An 18,059-nucleotide genomic window follows, 5' to 3' on the forward strand; every position below is an offset into this window, starting at 1 on the left:
GGCCCCACCACACAAGACTGAGGGGAGGCCCTCCACCCTAGGGCCACCTGCAGGAAGGTGGAGATGCTAAGGCAAAGGGACCCAGGGACAGTCTCCCTGAGGAAGGGGCAGGGTTGTGACCCAGCAGGGCTGGCCTGGGAGGACACTACCCACCATGACCAAAACCCACTCTGCTCCAGTGACCCTGGGGAGGGGCGGGCACAGGACATTTGAGGACTGGATGCCTGCCCTCCTCTGCCACCCCGTGGTCTCTGACGCACATAGCCATCTGTGACCAGGCCTCGCCAGGTGGGTGGAGGCCTCAGAACTGAGGGCACCCGGCCCGGAGCAGGTGGCCCACTGCAGGCGGGGGACAGGCCGGGGAGCCTGCCAGCCCGGCTAGTCTTTGCAGCATCCTGTGCTGGGCCAGGAGTCCAACCAGGCTGGGCTGGACTTTCCGGCTCCCGTGGCTGGGCCTGGCAGCCTTCCCTGGCAGGAATCCGGGTCCAGGCTCTTGCCCGTGGTGCTCCTGCTGCCCAGGGACCTGGTCCTGAGACCCAGGGACAGGGCACCCGAAAGAGAGAGTGTGGGGCCCCTCCTCAAAGACCCCAGCAAAGGACCCGTTCTGGGTCAGGCCCAAATAACAGCGTCCCTGAGCCCCTTGTCCCTGAGCCCCTTGTCCAGGGCCGTATGACGTCTACCCTCCCTGCAGCCATCCCAGGCCACTCTAGGGTGGGGGCCATGTGCTGAGCCCCAGCTTGGGAGGGTGAGCTCTGGGCTGCCCAGCGTAGCTCAAGCTGCAGCGGTCAAGGTCTCCCAGGACAGAAGGGAACGAACGGTAGGCCCTGGAGTCCCAAATGAGGGCAGCTGCCCTCTGGGACCCCAGTGTGCCTAGCATGCTGCCTCACGCAGATGGCCCTGGGCCAGGTGAGCTGACCCCAGGGCTGGGGCCCCGCCAACAGCAGGCTCTGCCCAGGACTTGGGACACTTCACCCCACTTGGCAGGGGACACCCTGCCTAGAGGGCCCTACGGTGCTTGGTGGCTTCCTGGGGCCACTCCTGGATAGGACCCAGCCTGGACCTGAGCTGACAGCTCAGCGTGCAACAGATACAGTGTCGTACCCCATCCCGAGGGCCAGGGACACCCAGCCCAGAAAGCTGCCGTGGGGCCTGGGCCCCCTGCCCTGGCTGCACCCTGGTCTCACAGCGCCCCCACAGTGTGCCCATCTCAGGGAAAGACACTGTGTGATGTCACCCCAAATTCCCACTCCCTCTGGCCATGGGTGAGGGAGTCACCAGCCTGGGCAGTCCTGCTCTTGGGTGATTTGACCCCCGGGTCCCAGGAGGGCTCAGTCGACCGGTGAAGGGAGTCACCTCCATGGGCAGACAGGGGGTGGCCGGCCCTTCCTGTCCAGTACAGCTGCCTGCTCCCCGAGCCTACCTTTCCTAGGCCGGCAGGGGTAGCTGGGGGTCGGGGTCTTAGTGGCTCCAATCACAGGAGCCCCCACATCACAAAGCTTGCAGAGAGGGACCCCAGAAATACCTCTCCTTCTGGGACCCCACCCTGCCCCCTCGCCTCCATCAGGGAGGTGAGCCCATGATACCCGCATACCTGTCCCCTGTACCCACAGCTTGCGTCTCCCCTCGGGGCCATCCTTGGCCCACCGCCCACTGAGACCCCAGCCCCCACGGCCTGGACCGCTCCTCCCCTCCTGGGGACCTCTTTTCGTTACTGCCCCAGCTCCAGGCTGAACTCCCTCCCCTCTGGCCAGGGCCTAACTGTCCCCGAGTGAGGGCTATGGTGACACCCTCCACAGATCCCCAGTCGAGGTTAGTGTAGCTGATGAGACCCAGGAGGGGCAGCCTGGGCTTCAGAAGCCAGGCGGACGTGAGGGCCAGGCCCACCCATGCCAGGTCAGGATGGCAGGGCACGGAGCCAGCCTGGTCCTGGACAGCCTGGTTCTACCACCTTGGCGAGAGCCAAGGCTGCGGGTTCCCGGGGGAGGCTTCCTAGGGGCAGCCACAGGCCGGGCAGTAGGGAGCCAGCCGCCCAGAGTCGGTCCAGCCAGGGCTGGGTCCTGGCTTCCCCTGTTGGCACTGAGCAAGTGGACCGTGCCCGGGAGCCAGAGGTGCCAGGACCCTGTGTTGGGGCCCATCCCTGCTGCGGGCCCAGGATCCAGGGAGGCCTGGGGACCAGGCCGGCCTCTCCTGTGCACCCGAGGCCTGCCGCTTGCCCTGGTGGCTGGGGTCTCAGTGGGCAGGTGGCCCTGAGGGGCTCCCTCACACTCAGGCCCACCCCAGTGGGGTTCTAGAGATGTATTACTCGGGGGCTCCCCTGTCCAGGGTTGGGGTGAAGGTACCTGCAGGAGGAAGTGTTCCTTCCAATCAATGCAGATTGTCCTCAAGATTGGCACTGTCCCCCTGAGAGTCACAACTGGCTAGGCCTTGCTGGGGCTGTCCAGCTGACCAGGGGCAGCCTTATTTATGGTCTTTATCCTTGGCCATGACAAAGGTCAGCCTGTCTACTCCTCAGAGACCTGAGTCCCCATGCCAAGAGAAGCTCAGAAGGCGCCACTCTGATGGATGTGGGTTGCCACCTGGCCCCTCCTTCCTACTGTCCCCAGGTCCCAACAGGGCTTCCCAAGGCATGCTGAGGGCCTCTAGTCCTGGGTCTGGGGCCTCAGCCCAGGGCCACCAGGGGCCACAGGCAGCCTCTTCCCACCTCCTAGGGCTTCCTGGCCTTCATGTCCCTCTTGGCAGTGCTCCCCAGGGTCTCCCCCCTCAGCTCTGGGTGGCTCTCCCTGCCCTCAAGAGACGGGAGCGGGAAGGGGCAGGGGCCGGGCAGCTCCTGTCACCGGAGAGTCAGAGAGTCGTTTGCTGGCCAGGGGTCATGCTGAGACAGGCCTGGTGGCTGCCCACAACACGGCCCTAGGACGGCGGGCTCCCAGGCAGGCAGTGGGCTGGCAGGGGCCGGCCAGGCTGCTCAGGAACCAGTCTGGCAGGCTGGGCACCCTCCAGGAAGCCCTGCCTGGGCGGCGCCCAGGCTCCACACAGCTGGCCTCATCTCCTGCCTGGCACTGAGACCAGGCAGGCTGCCCGGGCTGCAGACAGGGCTCCGGGAGGCCTCCCCCGGGAGTGTCCTGAGTGACCAGTCTGGCCAGCAGCAGAGGCTGGGAGGAGCCTCCTGTGCCAGGTGGCCCAATAAGAAGGTGGCAGGGACTAGACAGACCTGTCCAGCTCCTGTCCTGGGCTGCGGCCTGCTCATGCTGTCCTCTGCTGACCCCCTGTACGTCTCGTGGTCTGCAGGCTGCACTGGCTGAGGCCTTGCTGGGAGCAGGGTTGGGCGGGGGGGCAGGCACCCCTCCCTCCCTCCCTCCCTCCGAGTCCCTCTCCCTTGGTCAGTCTGTCATTACCCTCCCCACAGAGACCACAGAGGACGCTCCTTCCTTCCTATCAATGCATATTATTAAGGGGTCCAGTGAAGTGTTCCCCTCCCTGGGGGGGGGGGTCACAAATCAGGAGAGGGGCTCAGGGGAGGACTCAACAGAGCCTGGGAACTGGATCCCCTGCCCAAGAGCCTCCTGGGGCAAGAGCTCCTTGGGGTGTTCTGGGGGTACAAAGGTCAACTCATATCTCTGGGGTAGCCAGCCTCACGCCCACCCCGTCCCGGTTCCCAGGGGAGGCACCCAGAGGCCCTGCCTGCACCCGCCCCTGGGCCTGCACCCGCCCCTGGGCCCACCTCATGCTCACCCCCAGCAGCCTAGGGGCGGCCGAGTAAGTACCATCAGCTCCCATCCAGCTCTGCTGGCAGGCTGACTGCCACCTGGGCCACCCCGGGCCACCTGGGGTGAGACGGGAGCTATGTCAGGCCGGGCCTGGCTCCCCAGGAATCAGTGCTCAGACCAAGATGGGCCAGAACCAGAGGGCAGCTGTGAAAGGCCACACCCTGGACACCATGGTCCTCCCCAGGACACGGTCCTCCTCCTGGACACGGTCCTCCTCCTGGACACGGTCCTCCCCCTGGACATGGTCCTCCTGCCTGGCCCTGTCCTAGGCTAAGCACTCAGTTGCTAGTTCTGGCCACTGTGGGGGTGGGCCGTGGGAGAGTGGCTCCCATCGGGTGGGCCAGGCGGACTCCTGAGTGGGCCCACCAGCTGACGGCCTGTGGGCGAGAATGCACCATCCCCACAAACCCCAGGACAGCGAAGGGCCCTCCAGATGAGCTGCCAGACCTCCGAACTGCCCAGGAGGTTGCCTGGACAAGAGGGGACCCTGGCTGCCTCCCCGAGTCCCTGGGGCCTGCGCTGCTGGCTGGGCCGGCCCCAGGGAGCCCTGCCCTCTCCTGGGGGCATGCTGCAGACCTGGGTGGGAGGGACCCTGAGCTGCACGGCTTCCTGGTCCACCACCACCACCACCACCACCACAGCTGGGGCTGGACCCTGCCCCTCTCGGCCCCCTTGCGGACCCCGCTGTTCTCCCTCACCTTCTGCGTCCGGGACAGAGCCCTTCTCCACTGGCCTCTTCTATTGTCGGAGAATTGAAATTTTGCATATATTTAGTTTGTGGGGAAGTTTCAAGGTGGGGCTGAGGTGGACGTGGTCTTCTGGCCCCCTGGTGGTGCTGGCCAGGCCCAGAGTTGGATCTATCTGGAAGAGGCAGAGCCCGTCCACGGCCACCTTCTGCTGCCGTCACTGGGATCTCTTTGGCAGGGGTTGAGGGACAACCAGAGGACAACCTGGCAGTGAACAGCCACCTCTGTTGCTCCAGGCTGGGACCAGGAGGCCCTGGGTACAGTCTAGGGCCCTCAGGCCCTGCCAGGAAGCCCAGGGGCAGAGGACCGAGTGTCCTGCCTGAGCCCCCCATGCTCTGAGGCCCACAGGCAGGTTCGGGTCGCTGCTGGCCCTGGGAAGGAGGAGGTGTAGAGGGCCTCCGTCCTGCAGAGCCGCCTGCCTGAGCCTGCAGGACCGGGACTGGCCTCTGGTTCCCAGAGGAGCCCTCTGGAGGCGCAGACCCGCCCCCGTGCCTCGGGGTGGAGCAGTGGCTCTGAGTTCCCAGCCGTGGGTTTGTGACTTTAAAAACCACGCATGCTTTTGGGGAATTAAATACCAAAGGACGCTCTCCACACGCTGGACGCAGCAGCTGCTGCCGTTCCCAGCAATTTTTCCTTCCTAAATTGAAACATCATTTTCTTTGTTTTTCTTTGGACAGAAATGTGGTTTCATCTTGAAGCAGAAAAGAACAGCTGCAGAGCACCTCTCGCTGTGTCTGAGGGGAGGCCGGGCCGAGGGTGCCCAGGGCAGTCACGTGGGGGTTGGCGGGTGTGGCCCCGAGTCACCCACACTGCTCCCCACCTCCTGGCCCTCCTGGTTCCTCGGAGGCAGATGGCCAGGTGGGTGCAGCCCAGGTGCCAGGGAGTCTGAGGAGGCTGGTGGCCGGTGCCCAGGGCCAGGCACGGGAGCCCGATGCCGAGGTGGAGAGGGGCTATGGCCTGTGGGTGGCCCAAGGTTGGAAATGCAGCCTTGCCCTGGGGCACTGCCCTGGGCTTTGGAAGGCGTGCAGAAGGGCTGCCCGCCCTGCTCCCCGTGGGGGCGTGTGCACCTGGGGCTCAGCTCTGCTCACCCCAGAGCCACGGGGTGCTGTGCCTCTCCAGGCTGCTGTGCAGGCAGGTGGAGGCAGGTGTGGGGCAGGAGAGCACGGCCCAGGGCAGCATCCTGCCCCTTGTGGGCACAGGGGACAATTGTTGGGGTAGGACAGGGGGCTGTGGCTGGGGATGGATGGCCACCTAGCAGAGAGCTGGCAGGAGCTGGGTTTGGATGGCCCCCGCCGTGGCCTACTCCTCCCGGGGGAGGTGGTGCATGGCCAGCTGAGCAGCGGGCTGCCGCAATGACCAGGAGAGCACGCATCAGGCTGAGACGGTGAGGCAGTGCACAGAGGGCCAGCGCAGCGGGCCTGCACGGAGTCCGGGAGGGCACGGCCAAGCCAGGAGGCCCTTGCAGGGGTCATCCAGGTAGACCGAGTGGCCAACATGCCCTTCAGGGGCAGCAGTGAAACCCCTGGACGACCCTCCTTTACCACTGCGGCAGGTGGTGCCCAGACACACTGCCTGCTGCTGCAGCCTGACCTGGCATGGGTGGGCAGTGCCTGGCAGAGGCAGCTGGGCCACCCCTGTCCCCAGCCTGAGCTGGCAGAGAATTCGAATGCAGGCTTCTGGCCTGGGCATGGCCTGGATGGGGCAGATGTGCAGGCCTCAAAGGGCATTGGCCAAGCAGCAAGGGCCCCAGTTACGGGGTGCAGAAGTGACCCCACTTGTCCTGTGGGACCTCTCTGACTTCCCAGCTCGGTGCTGGCCAGCCCCACCCACATGGGCACCTGGGAGGGCCATGCACGTGCCACTCAGGAGCTGGTGTGGAGTGCTTTATTGAAGCCAGTGGCCACGGGACTCCTGTGGGCAGCCCTGCACACCCAGGCTGCTCAGGCCTCTCGGGGACATGGGACATGGGCTCCTGGGGAGGCAGCAGGAACTTGCCTTCCAGACGAAGGTGGCCTCTGAGGTGCTGCGCTCTTAGGTGTGTCGCGGAGCTGCCTCCGGCTTCAGGATCTGACGCCTTCTTCAGGGTCTTGGGGCTTCTGGCCAGTCCCCTTGGCCAAGACCCGCAGGTGTTTGAAGGCAGTGGGCAGTGTGCGGCCCAGGAAGGGAGGGGTGGTCACGTCATCGATCATCATCACATACTCCCCTACAAGGAATGGGTGGAGCTGGTCCTGGGGCCCCGGGTGGACACGGTCGCCCAGGCTCCTGCCCACCCTGTCCTAGGCCCCTCGGCCTGTGATCTTCACCTGCCACCCTCGTTTCAGGACCCTGCCCAGTGCCCACCTGGGGCTCCAGGTGTCCTGGGACGCGGCTGCCACCCCCCTGGATGGTCAGTGGGTGATCCAGGAAGAAGGCCATGAGGGATAGCCTTCGGGCCCTGGCCCTACGGATCTACCCCACCGCCGACTGGCCCTGGGGTCCACCCACAGCTAACTGGCCATGTGGCTCAGCGATTCTCCTGGGAACATTTCCCTGCTTTTTTCAGGAGGAAAATTACTTGATTCCTCTAAAATGTCTGAAGGAAGCAGGCCGCTGAGGCATGGCGCGTCTGCTTTGGTTTAGACACCCCCGGCCCAGCCCGGTGCGGGAAAGGGGCCATCCAGGACTCTGGGAGCCTGGGGGCTGCCTGCTGGGGGGCTCCCGAGCAGGAAAACGACTTTTCCTTTCTGCAGTCTGTAAACTGTCTGGAGAGCTTCAAAGTTGGAGAAACCATAAAAAAGAAAATAAGAAATAACAAAAAGGGAGGTTGCCATAGAAACGGTCCTCTCCCCCTCCCTTGCGCCCGCCGGGGCTGGCACCAGAGCAGGGAAAAGGCTCCCCAGGCTGGCCCAGCTCACACCAGGAATGTGGCCGCAGCTGAGCAGAGCAGATCGACATTCCAGACGCCAGGCCTGGAAAACGGGCAGCTCTCCTGGGCGGCCGGGCGGGGGCGGGGGACGCCTGCACATTCCTGGGGCAAAGAGTGGGCTCAGGGGCCGGGAGTCTGTTCCCTGAGTCAGAAGAAGCCGCGGTTCTGGGGGCTGCACGCCGGGCTGGGGTGCCTGGGGGGAGGGACACATTCTGCAGCCGGGCGGCCAGCATCGGGTCAGCCTCCCCAGCGGGCCAGGGTGTTCCCAAGCAGCCTGTCTCTAGGCGTTCCCAAGAACACGCAGCTGCGCCGGCCGGCCAGGGCGGCTGGCTGTGGAGCCAGGGTGAGCTCAGCTGGGCAGTGGCCGGGGACCCAGGCTGCAGGCCTGATCTGACCCCGTTCCTAAGCACCGTGTCCATCGGATGGAAGAGGCTGGCAGGAGGGGGCTCCGGCGGTGGCCACATGCTAAGGCCTGGGTCTGGTGTCACCTGGCGCCTGGGTGGCCCCTCACTCCCTGGAGCTGCCACGGCTCTGGAAATGAGTCCCAGGCAAATGATCCTTCTCCCAGGGTCTGCGGCGCCACGGGAGAGAGCAGGGTGCTGACCCCCAGCACGCTGGGTGCTCCTCCCGGAGCCAACCGCACACACCAGGGCTCCTCCAGAGCCGCCTGTGGGCTCAGCAGTGGACCACGTGAGGGCTGCTGTCCAGCAATGAGGGACCCTGCCCGAAATCCTGGTCCTTCTCCCAGCCTAAGCACTCCTCTGGGGCGGCTGGACAGTGGGGGCTGTGAACCTGGGCCTGAGTGGTGGCCCTGTCTCAGCTGACCTCAGGGGCCTGCCAGCAATCTGTGAGGAGTCCATGTCTCAGGCTGTCCCAGACTCTGGAGAGGTGGGGCTGGGCCATGAAGCCTGCTGGGCTGCCAGCCACAATCCTGGAGCCGCAGGGCAGCAGCCATTTTTGTGGGCCAGGCAAACAGTTGGACGGACATCAGCTGCCCCGTCCCACAGCCCTTCCAGGGAATGAAAACCTGTCTACGAAGGTGTCCTCTTCCTCTGAGGAAGCTACAGGCATTCAGCTTGTCTGGGGTCTGGGGCCTCGGCCCAGGCTCCTGGAGAAGCCCAGGACTGGAGCTGCCCTGCAGGGGTCACTGGGCCCGAGAGCTCTGTCAGGCGCTTGCTCAGGCCCTGGCTCTGCCTATGAGGTCTCTGGGGTCAGGAGGGCGAGGGCAGGAGGAGCTTTGTTGCTGGGAGAGCTGGCGTCCGTCCACAGGGGCCCAACATGAGCCCCTGGCTCTCCCTGGACCTGCCACCCAAGCCTGCATGGCCTCACTGCCGTGAAGCCCTTGCTAGTTTGGCCACCGCCATGGCAGCCCCCTCTGTGATGGCCAGATGGCTCCCACGGTGGCTCTCTTCCCTTCTGGAACATTCTCCCCACCTTCCAATCCTCCTGGGCCCAAGCGCCCGACCCTCCAGCATCCCGGACCCCTCCCCATCCGGGCTCCGTCTCCCAGGCCCAGGGCCTGGGGTCCACACCCCACACTGCCGGCAGCCCCAGCGTCCACTGTGAGCAGACTGGCTGGCTGGCTGGGGTGCCTGTTGTGCTCCTGCCCGCCTCTCCAGATGTGGACGAATGGCCATGGGCCTGACCGTGGGCCACCACAACTGCCTACCTGGGTATGCGTCTGCCACCAGCTCTGCTGTGCTCCCATCAGGCCTGCAGGGAGAAGAGAGCTCCCTGAGAGTCCTTCCTGGGCCAGCAAATGGGAAGGGGTGATGAGGGCCCCAGGAAGGCGGAGACCCGCATCCCCGTGGGCCACCGGGCAGGCACGTGTGCCCTGCTGCTCTCTGGGGTCCCGCCTCTGCCTTCAGAGGCAGAGTGCTCCCAGTTCTCTGGCACAGCTATGGCGTCCACTCCTGGAGAGAGTCCCCGGGTGGCCTGTGGCCTGGCTCTCTGCTCCATGGACTGTGGGCCTCAGTGAATGAGCCCAGGGACGCTGGGCAGCAGGGTGACACAGTCTGTGTCCAGGGCCGCCCCCTTCTCACAGAACTGAGGTGCAGCTTCGGGGCGGCTGGAGGCTGAGGGCAGTGCAGAGCGCATTCTGCAGCACCAGCACCCTGGGGCCGGCGAGGCCCAGAGCCAGCTGGAAGCATGTGGCAGGAAGGGGCACCAGGCAGCTGGGTGCTGGCAGGCTGAAGCACCCACGTGTGGCTGTCACCCCCCCCCCCCGGGACAAAGGGCCAGTGTCACGTGGAGCCTTCTGAGTCGGGGAAGGAGAATCGGCAGGTAAAGTGGGAGAGTGGCCAGTCCTGCCTGAGTCTCCCTGTCTGGAGATGGCTCCGGCTGAGGGGTGTGACCTCGCTCTGGCCACGCTGGCCACAAGAGACTGCCCGGCCCCTGAGGTGGATAGGGCCTGTGCCTAAGATTGGCTGCTGACCTAGTTCCAGGGAGGGGGCTCCGAGGTCCTGCCCATCAGGTTCTTTTTCTTCTTTTGTGGTAGTCGGGGATTTGACCCAGGGGTGTGCCACCCTGAGCTACAGCCCAGCCCTTCCATGGACTCATTTAGAGACGGGATCTCGCTAAAGTCTCCTGGAACTTGCAGTCCTCCTGCCTCAGCCTCCCGAGTCGCTGGGATCCAGGTGGTTTCTGAGCTTCAGTGAGGGATGATGGGTCTGTCCCACCTGCCAGGGCGGTCGGGTCATTCGCTGGGCTGGGGTCATCTTCAGGGAGCGACGTGCGGCCAGCAGAGCCCTCAGGTGGTGTGGTCAGCATCCGTCCCTTGGCTGAGCTCTTGGCCTTTCTGGCCTCCTGATCAGCGGACAGGGGCTGACTTGGCAAGGCCACCCAGCTTGAAGGTGTGCGCTCCAGGTGGAGGGCCGCTGTGTCAGGCTGGGCTGTGTCCTGAGGTCTGTCCCAGTGGATCTGGGGAGCCCTGAGGCTGGTACTGTTTGTAGCCTCCTCCTCCACCCCTGCCTCCTGAGGCCAGTGACTTCCTGTCACTCAGGGCCCCGAAGTGGCTAATGGCCAAGGCAGAGCCAGAGGCCGAGAGTGCCAGGACTCAGGGACTGGCCGGGTTGCGACCCCTTGATAAACAAATACCACATGCCTGGTTTGGGTGATAAAAAATTAAAGACAAAAGATTTTAAAATCACTTCATTTTGAGTGGGGGGAAAATGGGCCTCTGCTGAGCCCCAGGAGCCATGTTAAAGATCGTGGAGTGCGGGTGAGGAGGGGAAGGGAGATAAATAATTTAGCACTAAGAATAACCAGAGTCTGTCAGGCTGCCAGCGTTAAGAGAAATAAACGGGGTTACAAGAATCCAGAGAGTTTTTAAAGCACCCCCAGGGCTTTGAGAACGCCAAGGCAGAGCCAGGAAAGAGCCGGGCGGCGGGGGCAGGGAGCCCTTGGAGGCTCTGATTAACGGGCAGCGGCGCGGGAGACATGTGGTCAGACCCGAGGCCAGTTTCCGTGGAGACCTGGAAGGCTGGGCCCGGGAGAGCAGAGGGCAATGCAGGGCCGCAGCAGTGTGAGGGAGGGGTTCCGCTGACCCCACACAGCAACTGGGCACCCGCTGTGTGTGCAGCCTGGCTCAGCCTCCAGGAGGCAGGAGAGGTCAGAGCCACACATCCTTGGAGTCCGCTGGAGCAGAAGGCTGGCCGAGGCCATGCAGGGCTGGTGTCCAAGGGTGGGCTCAGAGCTCCAGCACCCGGGGCCCCTGGGTCCCCATGACCCCCTTCGAGGTTTCCTTCCTTTCTCATGTTCCCGTGGTTGGGGGTCCCGAGGGTCCTTGGATCTGAAGTCTTCAGTTTTCCTCAAATTCCGCCCCCGCCATTGTGGGGTCTCTGGGCCTCTGGTGTGCTCCGCTCTCCTGGGGTCTCTGGGGCATGAGACTGTCCTGGCCAGGAGCCCCTCCCCAGGCCTCCAGGTGTCTGCACCTCCTGCAAGCTCCCGCTGGCCCGGGGCAGCGAGCCCTCTGTGTCCTACACTGGCCCCTCTTTCCAGCCGCCCTCCTCTCCTCCTCATCCCTGGGCCGGCTTTGCTTGCTTTTCTTCCCTTGTGGCTTGCACTCTTGGCTAGTGCGGTGACCTCTGATCCCATGCCCGATGTTGCCGACTTCACCTTGTGGAGTGCTGGATGTTTCTGGGCTCCTGCAAGTATTCCTGAGGTCCTGGAGTCACTTAGAGATAAATGAGCCCTCGGGTGTCGCCTCGAGGCATGTCGGTGGTGTTTAGGGTCGGGCTGATTATTCCACGCTGCTCCACAGGGCCCTGCCCCCTCGGCCCCCTGAGCTCGACCTGTGTCCCCAGCTCCTCTGGTCCTCTCTGGTGGTACGCTCCTGGCCTCCGCAGCTTCCTCTCGTGCAGGCACTGACCTGGGCTCTGCTGGCCTCGGGGGCTCCTCTCCTGCTGGGCCCCCTGGGGCAGACACAGGGACGGAGCCACCTCCACACCCCCTTCTGTCTCCCAGGCCAGTGGGGTGGAGGCCCCAGGGCTGCAGACCAGACTTCCTCAGGCAGCAGCCCTGGGCCGCGTAGGGGGCTTGCTACCAAGGCTGGGGCATGCAGCTCCGCTCAGGGGCCTGGCTAACTCTCGCTGCTGCCGGTTTACCAGCCTGTGGCACAGGGACATCCTCCCCCACAGGCCCTGCGCCTGACCTGGTCAGGGGCTGGACAGCGAGGCCTGAGACCTGCCTTCCAGTGGCAGCCCTGCTGCCAGGCCAGGGAGGTGTTGACTCAGGGGTTAGGGGTCCCCTCCTCGGGGCAGACCAGCTTCTGGGCACCCAGAGAAGAAGCCGCCTGAGCAGCTGGGGTCAGGGCCAGATCTGGGGGATGGGCCCAGGAGCACCTGCCTCCACTCCCTGGGGCTTGCCCGGCCCTTATGCACACAGGGACTTGGCTTAGGGAACTGGGAGCTGTTGGGCGGGTTGTGGCTCAGTGGTGGAGCACTCGCCTGGCATGCGGGAGGCACTGGGTTTGATCCTCAGCACCGCATAAAAATAAATAAATAAAATAAAGGTGTTGTGTTCATCTACAACTAAAAATATCAAAAAAATAAGAGGCCGATGGAGGGCCAAGTAGGGTGGCACATGCCTGTCAGCCCGGCAGCTCCAGAGGCTGAAGCAGGAGGGTCAAAGCCAGCATCAGCAACTTAGGGAGGCACTGAGCAACTCAGCGGAACCCTGTCTCTAAGTAAAATATTTTTGTTTTTAAAAAGAAAAGGGCTGGGGACGTGGGGCTGTGGCTCATTGTTAAACGCCTGAGGTTCAATCCCTAGTACCAAAAAAAAAAAAAAAAAAAAGCCAGTGGGCCCAGGAATCGGGAAGGGCGGCGGCGGGAGGGCAGGCAGCTTAGGAGAAGGCCGAGGGGGCTCCCAGCCTGCTCTCTGGGGACCTGCACCCTCGGGCTTTCCGCAGCCCCAGGGAGAGCCCAGACAAAAAGTTCCGAAATCAGAACAGCCGGCTAATGGCCAGAGCCCAGCGGGGCCCGGGTTTGGGGCCAAGCCGGAGAGGCTCATGGCCTCCTTAGCACCCCTAGGAAGAGGAGGCGCTGGGGCCTGAGGCCTGGGTGAGTGGCAGCCTGGTTCCCAGACACGGTCTCCGCGCGGGCGCCTTCTCCAGGAGGATGGCCCACGCTCTGCCCACGCCACCTCCGGGCCTCAGTGCAGCCCAGGGTAGCCCATGGCTCTGAGGCTGATTTCCAGGCAGCAGAAGGCAGGGCCTTGATGACCTCTGGGCCTGGAGCCGAGGGACAGGACTGCCCGGGGCCACCAGCAGCTTGTCCCCAGCAGGCTGTCAACCTCAGTGGCCCATGTGCAAGACCTGCGATGGCGTGCACAGGGCTGAGGCTGCTGCCCCCTGGGCCTCTCCATCTGCCGTGGGGCTATTCTTCCCGCGGGTTAGGGCGCCTGGTGTGCTCGCCCGCGGGCCCAGCTGCTCTGGCCGGGCCTCACACCTGCTGGGGTCATTACCCCTGCTTGACAGGACAGGGCTTAGGTGTCTGCAGAAGTCAGACCCAGGCCACCCTCCTATGGCTGTCCCTGAACTCCACCTGAAGGAGCTTTCCATGGGGTGGGGGTGGCCAGCGGGAGTGGGGGCTCGGGCAGCAGAGGCCGTGTGACCTTGGTGACCTTGGGGCCTCAGTCCCACAGCCCCTGAGATCCCCCTTGTCACGGCCCTTTAGCCCTAACAAGGCCCTGCCACCCACAGGTCTGCCCAGTCCCTCCTCATCCTGGGGTGCCTGGCCCCCAGCCCTCCCTGGGGTGCCTGGCCCAGGGGCTCATCCGTGCCCTGTGTCTGAGCACAGGGAGAAGAGCCAGGGACAGGACATGGGGTGAGCTGCAGGGGTGGGCAGGGCCAGGCCGGGGCCCGCGGGCTTTGTGGCAACATCCTGTGGGTCTCTTTGGGTCCTGCCTAGAGTCACTTTGGGTGGGTTCTACAGATGATTAGAAAGCACCTGCTCCAGGTCCCCTGCTGGACCTGTGTGGGACACAGAGGAGCAAGGTGCCCGGGTGGGCACTCAGCATTCACCGCCTGAGGTGCGCGCAGCCTGCAGCTTCCTGGAGGCACTCAGCAGAGGTCACCTCCTAGGAGGCTTGGGGGAGGTGGAGCCCATGGCCATCACACTATCTGCTGTGCTCGGGGGTGGGGACGGGGGCACTACAAGCTGCTTCTCTGTGCCCCCCATCCCAGGGTCTTCCTCCATGGGGTCTGCAGACCCTCACTGTGCTTGGCAGGGTGCTAGGCTCTGTGACAGTCAGCTGCTCAGGTCGCGGGCCCAGACGTGCCTGGTGTGCCCCGCGTCCCTGGCTGCATGGCTGCTTCATGGCTGGGCCTATCTTGCTGGTCATGGCCACTGACCAGGGCCCATGTTCAAAGAAAGGTCTCAGCATGACCCTGTGCCCATCCTCTTCCAGGCCCCCTGAGCCTGGCCGCCCTGGCGGCTGACGAGGTTCCTACCCAAAGTGTCCCTGGGGGTTGGTATTCTGTGGCCAGCTGGAAGCCCCTCTGGGCTGTCCTGATGGTGTGGCTTCTTCATGCTGGAGGAGGGAGCAGCTGGCCACCATCCTGCATCTCCAGGCTGAGGAAGGTGGGAGCCCAGGACACTGTGTCTCCCTGTCAGGAGTGCGGCAGCCTTTGGAGGGAACGCAAGGCTGGAGTTAGGTGCACATGGTCGCCCGTGGTCGGCTCAGAGAGGCTGCGCAGGCTGGCAACATCATCTTTTGAAGTAAAAAAAAAAAAATTAATTGACTCCATCTGTGTTGGCCTAATGACTGATTAAATGACTAATCACGGAAGTCTTAATTAAACCCATTTTTCTCTGAGCCGGAGAGGAGAAGGGGTTCTGTCAGCCTCCAGCGTGTGTCAGGCACCAGGCGAGCTGGCCCTCTGCTGAGAGCCACCGAGGAGCAACTATGCCCAAGGTCACCCAGGGCTGGCTTCTCCTGCACACCCCGGGCTGACTGGACCAGGCTGGGCTGATGGGCTTGCAGGCAGACGCATTTTTCCATCACAAAGCTTGCGATTAGGATTGCTGGGGGAAATGCAGGCAGAGCTGTGCTGCTCTTTGGAATGCTGGTGTGCGGCTGGGCAAAATCAGGGCCACATCCACTAAATCAAGTCCGTTTTCTGCAGCTGACACGATTTCACGTCACTCAGGGACTGACAGAGCTCTTGGTCGCGCTGTGGAATTCCGTAACGGGCCTGGAATGTGTCCGCAGGAATGCAGCCGGGGGGCCCTCCACAGAAACGTGCTCCCTCCCGGGGAAGCAGGCAGCCAGGTCTGCGGGAGCCTCCACCCACCCGTTCAAGGAGGCCGCCCGCCCGGCTTCCCTCTCCTGAGCCAGTCCTGGGCACAGGGAGCATGGTGAGGCAGCAGTTCAGGGCCTGGACTCTGAGGATGCCGAGCAGCCCCTCCTGAGGCAACAGGAGCCCTCCTGGAGCCCAGGATCCCCTCAGGTCTGCAGCGTGGCTCCAGACGGGCAGCCGCGGTCCTGGCAGGCCTGGACTCTGCGTGGCAAGGCCTGGGGTGGCCCTGATCTTATCAGAGGCAGGAGTAACAGCAGGAGCAGGGGTGCTTATGGTCTCCTAGCAGATGGGTCCAGTACCTCTGCACTGGCCTGTCCATGTGGGGCCCTTGCTGCAGGCTCCCTCCTGTCAGGCCATCTTGCACACTGTGACCTGGTCTGCAGGCCTCACACGTGAGGCTGGGTTGGCAAGCCAGGCACGGACCTCTATGCCCAGATACTGTGCCCACATTGGGGCATGGTGTTTGTGGGACCCTCTGCCTCTCTTTCCTCCATCGAGACCCCTGCTTCAGGAAACACAAAGGTAACGTTTCTTAGCCAAGGAGAGATTACAGAAGCTGGAGGTGAGGCAGAGGCCAGGGCTTCTCCAGCACTCGGCCCTCCTCCCTCCTGTGACTCCGAGCCAGCTGCTCCTCTGGAATTTCAGGCTGGTGTGTCCCTGTCACTCTTGGGAGGTGCAGGGGCGCCCTCTCACTCCCTCCTATAGTGGGAAATCTTCGGATACAGCAGTGGCTGCTGATGTGGGCAAAGGTTGCTTTGGGGGAGGATAAGTGAGGTCTGCTGGGGTGTCCAGGGTGTCCAGCAGGTGAGCACAGGCAGGGAAGCTGTGAACTGCCTGCCCTCCCCAGTAGGCCGTTGGGTGCTGAGGGTGGCATCCGTCTACAGAGTGGCAAGAGAGGGGACACTGTAGTTATGAGGGCCACAGGGTCCCCAAGACTGTAGCCCAGCCTGGCTACCTGTGGCCACTGTTCCTGGATGCCAGCGGCAGAGTGAGTCCACCTGTTCTGGCCCACACCTGGCCCCTCTGCAGGATGGCAGCACCTGGACTCTGCTCCGTCCCTACCTCGAACCTCCTGGGAGGGACACAGAAGCCGACTCCCATGCCCCGCTGGCCTCTTCCCACTGATGCTGAACGCCAGGCAGGCTGCCACTGACCTGACCACTCCTCAACGGCCACTTAGGGGATGACGCAGGAGCCCCTTAGGCCACTGGAAACTCAGCTTCTGCCCTAGGGATGGCAGGGTTCCTGGGCGGCCCACGGCCTGCCTGACCTTTGCCGGCAAGGTATGAGGAGTAGCTCTGCTGGGCCAGGTGGGTGGCACACAGGGAACAGAGCTGGTGTCCCCACTTGGAAGCCTTACACATACGCCTGCCTTGCATCATCACCTGGTGAAGCTGTCCCCAACTTTGGAACCCTGATGGAGCCAACGCTTGCCAACTGGCTGAGATGGCCAAGCAGGAGACACATTGTAACAGTTTGTTGCAGCCTCTCAATGCCCGCATCTTAGGCCTGCGGGCCAGTGAAGGCACTGGCGAGAGGTTTTGGGCTGGGGATGGGGCTCAAGCGGTAGCGTGCTCTCCTGGCATGCGTGGGGCACTGGGTTCGATCCTCAGCACCACATAAAAATAAAATAAAGATGTTGTGTCCACTGAAGACTAAAAAGTAAATATTTTAAAATAAAGGAGGGAAAACATCCCAGCAGTGGCTCTGGGGACACCAGAGGGACAGAGCCATGGCCCTTGGGTTCCTTGGGCTGTGGGCTGAATCCCTTGGGGGGAGGTTTGGGGGCTGAACTCTGTTTATTGCCACAGGGTGAGGCCACCAGGCTCCCCTGTCCCCTGTTCCTCTCCACACCCACAGTTGCTCCCTCCAAGGAGCTCACTCTGGGATGGAGTCAGACCAGAGAAGGAAGGAGGGCGGAGGAAGGAGGGACAGAGGGAGAGAAGAAGAGAGGGAAAGAGGAAGGGGGAGGAGGGACAGAGGGAGAGAGGAAGGGGGGTAGGAGGGTGGGAAGGAAGAGCGAGGAGGCACAATTATGAACTGTGATCCCAGGGGCGGTGACTGACCTGGCTGGGCTGGACAGGAGGCTGTGACCCTGCAAGCCTCACTCCACATAAGGGAAATGGGGGGTCACCAGTGATGGCGATCTCTGAGGGCCCCTGGAAGAGCTAGAAAGGGGCTTCCTCCGGAAACTGGGCACTAAGCTGGAAAGGGGAGGTCATGTGTTGGGTGGGGTGGCAAGAACATTCTAGACAGAAGGTGCAGAGGTGAGCAGGATGGAGAGGTCAGCTGGCAGCTGCTCCTGGTGTGGGCAGGGAGAGTGAGGGTCTCTGGGCACTGGTGGCAGAATCCGAGCTCAAACTCCTGCTGGTGAGGGTTGAGTCCTGAGGACAGTGGAGACCCTGGCCTGCCTCCCTCCCACACCACAGGGGTCTTGCCCTGGACAGAGTGTCAGGAGCATTCATTCCTCAGCCCCTGCCTGGCCACTGGTAGGCAGCAAGCCCTTTGCACACCCTGCCTGGGAGAGGGACTCTTAGGAATGACACCTTCAGAACTTCCTGGGTTCCTCATGTGCAGACCAGAGGTGGGCTCTGAAGGTGCTCCTGCTTCTGACTGGACACAGGCTGGGGTGCTCAGAGCACGGCTTCCTGAGTTCTGCAAGGTGGGGTCCTTGGGTTGGCGATTGCCACAGGGGGCTGGTGGGAGTGCAGGAGGCTCTGGGGATGTGGCTGGGGTGGGCCCTGCCTGAGGCTCCCCCCTTTCTTCTTAGGCAAGGGTGTCACACAAACACCCACAGAGACTAAGTGGCCCCCAGGGGACAGACCTGGGGAGTCCCTGGAAGGT

At 63.4% G+C, this 18,059-nt stretch overlaps 1 protein-coding gene across 1 annotated transcript in view; it reads right to left on the reverse strand.

Annotated features, from left to right (window-relative positions):
• Positions 1 to 6,570: 6,570 nt before the first annotated feature.
• Positions 6,571 to 18,059, reverse strand: part of Morn1 (MORN repeat containing 1) — a 49,662-nt gene continuing 38,173 nt past the window's right edge. The window contains exons 14-15 of the mRNA XM_071618537.1: positions 10,094 to 10,220; positions 6,571 to 6,713 (exon numbers count right to left, since the gene is read on the reverse strand). Of these exons, the coding sequence (XP_071474638.1) occupies positions 6,571 to 6,713; positions 10,094 to 10,220 (270 nt within the window). The remainder of the gene's footprint in view (positions 6,714 to 10,093; positions 10,221 to 18,059) is intronic.

This window comes from Marmota flaviventris, chromosome 10, assembly GCF_047511675.1.
Source record: "Marmota flaviventris isolate mMarFla1 chromosome 10, mMarFla1.hap1, whole genome shotgun sequence".
In the NCBI taxonomy this organism is placed as follows: Eukaryota; Metazoa; Chordata; class Mammalia; order Rodentia; family Sciuridae; genus Marmota; species Marmota flaviventris.